Below are 7,722 nucleotides of genomic sequence, written 5' to 3'. Positions count from 1 at the left end.
ACGAAGCGGTTCTCGATTCTAGAGAGTTGAGACCCGAGAAATAAGAGGGAGAGAGGACGTCTACGGAGAGATTAATGGATTCTTGATTTAGACGAAGGAGGACGACGACGAAAGCCACAATGCACGGAGGCTAGGGTTTCGTCGCAATCGCAAGAGAGAAGCCGGAGAGGAACGAGACGGGATTTAGATTTAGGTGGAGAGGGAGAGAGACAAAACGCTTCGTTTAGAGAATAGGATCCAGTTCAGTTTGGTTGTTTGGTTGGGTCGGTAATAAGTTGGTTTCATTAAGGTCCCTAGCGTCTTTAACCACGTTTTACCCGATTTTATATTTAAAAAAAAATAAAAAATATATTCTTTTTTATTACAGGGTGAATTCAGCATTTCTAACGGAGAGGGAGGGGCATTTCGAGTTAAAGTCCGATATTTTTGGAATCTTATGAGGAAAACGAATATATTAAGAAAGAAATCAAATAAAATAAAATAAGGTATATTGAGAATTGAGTCAATTGACCTATAAAAATATTCCGTATTAATAATTTGTTTCTTTTTAATGAAATATTTATTCTCCTAAAACACACAGTCCAAGTCTTTAAGAGAGATCCCCTCTGCTTTTTTTAATTACATGGGAGAGGCAGACAGGGAAGCGAAGGTGTTCTTGTCGTACGAGAGAAAAAGAGAAGATCTTTTTTTTGTAAGGAAAATCTCAAATGTCTTTAGGTTACGCAGAGAAACTATCTTTCATCGAAGATGTTGGTCAAGTGGGCATGGCTGAGTTCTTCGACCCATCTCATGTTCTGCAATGCAAGGTCTCTCCAGTCCTCCTCCTGGGTTTAATACGATGATTGATCGTTCTAGCAACCCTAGATTTTTGGTTTCGGAACAGTTTGTTCCTTTCTGTCCTAGTCTTTGATTTACGCTTTTATCTTCGTCTTCGTGAGGGTTATTGAAGAGTTTGTTAATGATTTCATGGCTATAGTTTGGGTTTTAGGGTACATGTTTTTTTTTTTTTGTGGACTTGCATTAATTTAATTGAAGAATTGAAATTGGGTAAGAACAAGCATGTTAAGATGAATTAGGGTATAATGTGGCTGATTTGTGTTTATTGATTATGTTAGATATGTTTTTTTCTGAAACAAGATTTGTATGGAGAATTTGCATTAATAGTTTGGGATGTGATATAGGATATGGTTGCTAGATTTTAGCTTTAAATTTGGTTATTTACTGTATGATTTTGTTTGCAGATCGAAGAACTTGCTAAGATGATTCAAAAGGTTTGGATCTATGGACTCCTCTTTCATACTACTATTGGTTGCTTTTTGCATGTTTCTCTTTGTTGTCTCTTAAGTATATTCAAGAAGGTGGTTTAATGTTTGCAGAGTAAGCATCTAGTGGTGTTTACAGGTGCAGGCATCTCAACTTCTTGTGGTATACCTGATTTCAGGGGCCCCAAAGGCATTTGGACATTGCAGGTCAGTTATGTTTTATTCACCATCATTGCTTAGAAGTATCATCTCTCTAGTAACTTACACTTTGTGATTCATGTTCATTGGTTTTCAGCGCGAGGGCAAAGATCTACCAAAAGCATCTCTGCCGTTTCATCGTGCAATGCCGAGCATGACCCATATGGCTTTGGTTGAATTGGAAAGAGCTGGCATTTTAAAATTTGTCATCAGTCAGGTAGATCCTTCTTCTTTCGTCTTTACTTAATGACTGATAACTGAAAGGATCTTGTTTTCATAAAATTGTTAGAATGTGGATGGCTTGCATCTTCGATCTGGGATACCAAGAGAGAAGCTCTCTGAACTGCATGGAGACTCTTTTATGGAGATGTGCCCATCATGTGGAGCTGAGTAAGACAAAAATTTGTGTTCTTACAGTGTCACTGGACCACAGATGGTAACAGCCTTTCTGACCTTTGTCTGAAGGTACCTGCGTGATTTCGAGGTGGAAACTATTGGATTAAAAGAGACCTCGAGAAAATGCTCTAATGCAAAGTGTGGTGCTAAACTCAAAGATACGGTCTTAGATTGGGAGGTGAGTTCTCTTTTCCCTTCTAATACAAACGCTTTGTCTTTAACCTTGTAGTCTAAGACATTTAAAAAGCTAAAAAATCAATCTTTATTTGTCTGTTAAGCTTCTTTCCTTTTATGGCAGGATGCTTTGCCTCCAAAAGAGATTGATCCTGCAGAGAAACATTGCAAAATTGCTGATCTTGTACTCTGTTTGGGTACCAGGTAATTAATGACTCATAAGAACTCTCATGTTTAGATCATTTAGCCAAGTAACTAAACACCCTAATCTTGATTATCCTGTGTTTTGCTTGCTTTATGAGCCTTACTTCTTTTTGCAGTTTGCAGATAACCCCAGCTTGCAACTTGCCTCTCAAGTGTCTCAGGGGTGGAGGCAAGATTGTGATTGTTAATCTTCAGGTAAATCATCTTTCTTTTCTTCATTTGCATGATGGGTTCTCTGGACAGTGTTCACTATAAGCCTTGATATTGTCTTTGGAATGTATATGGAGGACTGTGTAGTGTTTCATCTGAAACTTTAGACTAATTATATTCGTCATTACAGAAAACCCCAAAGGACAAGAAAGCAGACGTAGTGATTCACGGTTTTGTTGATAAGGTAAGATTTCACCTCTTTATATGTATAGATATTTTCTAAAATTGTAGCCAAAACCTAAGGGAAGTATAGTAGATTACCCTCAAAACTGTGCTCAAAGTTTGTTTTATTGATCTTTTTTCCCTTCATTATTCTTTTGATGTGCAGGTGGTTGCAGGGGTCATGGAAACTCTCAACATGCAGATTCCTCCATATGTCAGAATAGATCTTTTCCAGATAATACTAAACCAATCCTTAAGCAGAGGTCTAACAGCTACCAAAATTTGATCCTGAATCTTACTCTCTAACTCGTTTTCATAATTTTCACTTCACATAGTTTTCATTTCTGTTTACAGATGAAAGGTACATTAACTGGACACTTCGTGTTGCAAGTGTTCATGGATTAACTTCTCAGCTACCATTCATTGGATCAGTTGAGGTAAACATATAGAAAACTAACTATTATCTCCTAAACCAAAACCAAAATGGTATAGTGTGAGCGTTTCTGATTCGTTTCATTTGTGAACCAGGTCTCCTTCTCGGACAACCATAACTTCAAAGATGCAGTTCTCGATGAGCAGCCGTTTATCATAAAAAGGTAACAAACACCTTTCTTCAGAGTCCATTTTCTTGTCTTATGTCTCATTTATAACATGTCTTCTTTCATACAGGAGAACAACGGAAACCGAGACATTTGACATATTCTTGAAAATCAACTACAGTGAGGGTTGTGACTGTCTCTCCACCAAAATTACCATTCCCTTCAAATATGAGGTTAGTTAAGACACATACTATTCGATAAAGCTCTTTGTTATATTTTGATTTATCAGCATTTTTCGAATAACTTGTGTAGGTTTCAACGGAAGAGCATGAGGAGGAGACTATTGACAAGGAGGCTGTGCTGCAAAGCCTGAGAGAGAAAGCGGTTGAAGAATCTAGCTGCGGGCAAAGCGGTGTGGTCGAGAGAAGATTTGTTTCTGAGCCGAGAAGTGAAACCATTGTGTATGCGACTGTGACCAATCTCAGGACGTTCCATTGTCAACAATCTGTGCTTGCTAATGGTGACCTCAGGTGGAAGATGGAAGGATCTGGAACAACGTCTCGTAAACGTTCTAGAACCGGGAAACGAAAACCGAGGGCATAGGAAGAAGAACAAAGAGAGCTCTCTTCTTTTGTATATAAACAACCTCTAAGTCTAATAGGAATTATTGGGAATATGGAAGTTAATCAGCGTTTTAAGGGCTGAGTGAATTTTGTGTGCTTTTTACCCACACTCGGTTCTCTTAAACCGGAATTAGCCAGGGTTTTAGGCTAAACTTTGTTTAAGTAGCTATTGTAACTTTGAATGTATAATGCATTCGATTTGTTCGGATGTAAATTATTACCAAAGTTACAAGATAATCTAGAAATTGCCCCTTTTTTTGTGTGTTGTAGATATTATAAAAGAATTCTCAAAACTTTAGCAAGTCACCTAAGGGCATCCGCATTGGTGAGTTTTTCACCAATCTCTCTACAACTGTATTAATAATATTTAAGTATTTAATAAAAACGTCTTATGGATTTCACATTTGAACCTTTTTTTTTACAAACTTTTTAATTAAATAGTAATATAACTAGTAAGAAATTTTGGTAAGAGACTGGCCAATGCAGATGGCCTAAGATGCATAATTAGGATTTACCTTTCTTAGTTTTGTATGAGATCTTGTTCATTTGGTTTGTCTTTCTCTTCCTTATTCCTGAAGATGATTGTAAGCAACAATCACTCATGGAAACAACATCTTGAAACATGCTTACTCTCTCTATCAACTGAACCATAACAAACGGATGTTAACTTAAACAACGATTACAAAGATCATTCAGACATCAACACAAGAAAAACAAAACAAAACACAGTTACTTCAAAGATAGTCTCAAGTTAGTTGATCAATGACTGTACTAGCTAGCGAGAGCAAGTCACGTGATGACTGACGACATGCACATGACCGAAATATCAACTAAATGTATTTTTAGATACCTCCATGGTTCATGTCATGTGCACTTTTTATAATGACGTTTATCTCCCTGTTATTCGCCGAGGGATGTCTCCTTTAATTTGAAATCCAGGGGTAACATTGTCAATGTTCAACGTCAGTCTCTTTTCCCGAGGCAGCAACAGACAAAACCAGACCCAATCTCTCAAGCAAGCTCAGATTCTGTGGTAATAAAGAAGTCGAAGACACAAAAGAGTTGGGTGATCAATGCTGTTTTCTTTCGTCTATCAATGGACTCACATTGCTCACCTAGTCGACTCGTTCTAGTCGCCTTCTGCTTCCTCTGCCTCTTCGCCGGAGATTCATCAGCGACGAGGTCTGGTTTCTTCTACACAAGACACAAAGGACGATGCACGCCGCAGTAACTAATCAAAACCCTTTTCCCTCCGGTAAAAAGACTACTTTTCTGACATCTCGGTTGGTACGTGTTTGCAGGTATTGGAGCAGCAGGAGGGAGGCATGGCCGAGGATGGTGCCCGAGAGATCGACGGTGGAGAAAATGTTCGGAGTGATGGTGGCCAAAGAGCGTTGGAGATCTGATCTGACGCTGGTGGAATCGACGTCTAGGAACGACGAGGAAGGGAATGCGTACGGTGCGTTGCTGAAGCAGGGGATCGCTGCTCTGCTCAACTCTTACGCGAGAAGAAGCTTTTCTTATGCGCCTTGGGAGGTGAAGACTATGCTCATTCAGGCCATGATCTCCGAGCCGGCTGCTCGCCGGCAAGCACAGAAGTTCGCCGCTGCTAACGTGGCTTGTGACTAACCTTGAGAATCAGATCAAAAGATTAGTAGAGTCACTTTGTTGTACTTGTTGCTTGGTGTGTTATTGTGGTGTTGCCTTGGTGGATACGTATTCATTCTTGTTAATCTTGAACTCAAATGAATCTAATGAGAAAAATTTAATATGATTACATCTGTTTTATCACATTATTTGAATGGTTTGTGTAGTAATAATACTGATCTGGTGAAGTAAATAATCCTCTCAGCTTTTGTCATGTGACCTCAGTGTAAAGCTGGTGTTGTCTGATGTAATCTATCACTCCATCTTCAGTCAAGTACTTAACCGATAACCCTCGCGAAATGCATTGCCTGTAAGAAGATGAGATATGAGCAAGAGAAGCCAATTTTTTTTATTTTGGGTGAAATGGAATGTTCTTGAAGAGGATATATAAACATCACACTACCTTAATCTACTTGAGCTAATCTGGTTAGGAACAAAGTTGTTGACGATTCTGATGTTATCCTGCAAAGGAAACCGTATTATATCATTTGACTGATTGATACAGCGAAACAAGAAACTTGGTAATACTTACACGGGTTTCGTATAAGACTCTGTCACCAAAGATCATGTTTTCAACATCTTGTCCTTCTCTACGGATGCAGACAATCCCATAGTCTTTACAAATACTCCTTACCTTCAAAACACACAATGTTGATAATGAAGCATATAGAATCGATAAAACATGCTGCTTTGGTTATACTGCCTTGGTTTTACCTGTTCAGGGATCCAAACACCGGGAGAGCAGAAAGATTCCAATAGATCCGAGCCACATAGTAGCATGACTTTGAGAGATTCTAGCATTAGAAACCACACACTATAGATTTTAGCTTGAAAGTTGCTTAGTAACTAGCAATTACCCAAAAATGTAACTAAAGACCATATAGGATGATATTCTTGCGGTTTATCTTACCCTTGGGTACAAGGCGATTGTTTGTAAGGAAAGTCTTGACCCTTGATAAAACCACCAAACTCCGTTGGTAGCTGTCTTGGGATGCCTGTAGAATAAGCTTTCACGGCTTTGTAAGGACACAACGCTTTGTTTCTCTAAAAGAACTTATCAAAAGCTTTTGAGGGCGAGAGAGGGAAAGATAGAGTACCTCCCACGGATCAACCATTATGAAGTCGGAGCTTTTGCAGGCTAGATTACACATCTCTAAAAGATGCTCTGCAGATAAAAGTCCCTACACAATCCTGATGAAAGGTTAGAGGAGATTTAACCGTAAACAGAAGAACCTTGGGAGTTAAAAGAGAAGTTATTAGCTCCACGCTCCATCAAACGTAACTTGTTAATTAGCATTACTTTAGAAAAAACCATGAGTCATAATTGAAAGAAGCTAAGATTCTAAAGTTTGCCAAAATCATACCTCCTTCTTGTATGCATCATTTACAGGAGACATATAGCCTCCAAGAACATGAAATCCCTCAGATTGTAATGCATCTCTCGCCAGCTCTAAACACGAAACAAATAACTTATCAGTTCAAAGGAGAAACGGTCGCAGAAAGATCATTCGACCAGACAAGCATCAACATGAATATTTCCAGAAGCCTCTAAACCACAAAGCTAATAGAACAAACACAGTCAGATAATGTAGGATTGTTTCACTGAACAGGTACAGAACAAGGGCATAATAATCTAACCTACTTTAAACTAATAAACAGTGTCCCAGTGAAACCACTGTTCATAATGCCTAACAAATGTTCGAATTTTCACATTGCTAAAATTTGAAACTCATTGCTAAAATTTGAACTCTCTAGAGCTGTTCTTGTAAGAACTCACCAAACATGCGTAAATGCATGAACGTAGGAGGATTGAAACTCCCAGTTGCCACAAGCACTACACAAGTTTTATCCCTGTTACAGACAAAACGATCGAAATTTACAGTGAATTTGGTGACAATTTCATCAACATAAGCTAGTAACTAAATGGATCAGTTAATTTTAACTGAGAGAAAATTGAAATGACAAAAAAGGGAGGGTGAAATCAATAAAAAAGCTTTGAAATTTACTTAGATTGTGATCCGATAGTTAGTTTATCCACTGGTAGAGAGACATCCATTAGAACTGATATGTTGATCGAATGAATCTTATAGCCTGTAACGATCACTCCGGCGAGTAGAAGACAACGATGAATAAAGAATAGATCGATTTTTGAACAAAAAAAAAAAAAAAAAAAAAAAAAAAAAAAAAAAAAAAAAAAAAAAGGATAGATCCAAAACGGTGTCGTCTTACATATACGACGACGTTTTACTTGAGTTAAAACGCACCGTTTCGCATTAGTATTTTTATTTTTTCGTTGTGGTTAAAAAT

At 38.1% G+C, this 7,722-nt stretch overlaps 3 protein-coding genes across 3 annotated transcripts; 2 read left to right on the top strand and 1 right to left on the bottom strand.

Moving 5' to 3' along the window:
• The first annotated feature begins 606 nt into the window (after positions 1 to 606).
• On the top strand, positions 607 to 4,033 carry LOC106331719 (NAD-dependent protein deacetylase SRT1). The gene is made up of 14 exons (XM_013770122.1): positions 607 to 806; positions 1,242 to 1,271; positions 1,377 to 1,469; positions 1,558 to 1,677; positions 1,750 to 1,850; positions 1,926 to 2,034; positions 2,155 to 2,234; positions 2,351 to 2,429; positions 2,575 to 2,628; positions 2,773 to 2,869; positions 2,961 to 3,043; positions 3,135 to 3,202; positions 3,276 to 3,378; positions 3,458 to 4,033. Exons 1-14 carry the CDS (start codon positions 708 to 710, stop codon positions 3,746 to 3,748), a joined length of 1,407 nt encoding a protein of 468 aa, XP_013625576.1. The 5' UTR covers positions 607 to 707; the 3' UTR covers positions 3,749 to 4,033.
• Positions 4,034 to 4,775: 742 nt separating this feature from the next.
• On the top strand, positions 4,776 to 5,542 carry LOC106331923. Its single transcript, XM_013770357.1, has 2 exons — positions 4,776 to 4,995; positions 5,070 to 5,542. The coding sequence occupies exons 1-2, from the start codon at positions 4,865 to 4,867 to the stop codon at positions 5,395 to 5,397; spliced, it is 459 nt and encodes a 152-aa protein (XP_013625811.1). The 5' UTR covers positions 4,776 to 4,864; the 3' UTR covers positions 5,398 to 5,542.
• Positions 5,509 to 7,554, bottom strand: LOC106331922 (nicotinamide/nicotinic acid mononucleotide adenylyltransferase). The gene is made up of 9 exons (XM_013770356.1): positions 7,422 to 7,554; positions 7,193 to 7,266; positions 6,780 to 6,865; positions 6,513 to 6,596; positions 6,326 to 6,410; positions 6,130 to 6,209; positions 5,948 to 6,049; positions 5,819 to 5,877; positions 5,509 to 5,723 (listed from the first exon to the last, which is right to left on the bottom strand). Exons 1-9 carry the CDS (start codon positions 7,469 to 7,471, stop codon positions 5,627 to 5,629), a joined length of 717 nt encoding a protein of 238 aa, XP_013625810.1. The 5' UTR covers positions 7,472 to 7,554; the 3' UTR covers positions 5,509 to 5,626.
• Between the last annotated feature and the right edge of the window lie 168 nt (positions 7,555 to 7,722).

The sequence above is a fragment of the Brassica oleracea genome, chromosome C3 (assembly GCF_000695525.1).
Source record: "Brassica oleracea var. oleracea cultivar TO1000 chromosome C3, BOL, whole genome shotgun sequence".
Taxonomy (NCBI): domain Eukaryota; kingdom Viridiplantae; phylum Streptophyta; class Magnoliopsida; order Brassicales; family Brassicaceae; genus Brassica; species Brassica oleracea.
The sequence above is the reverse complement of the archived record's forward strand: the minus strand, read 5'-3'. Positions and strand labels throughout refer to the sequence as shown.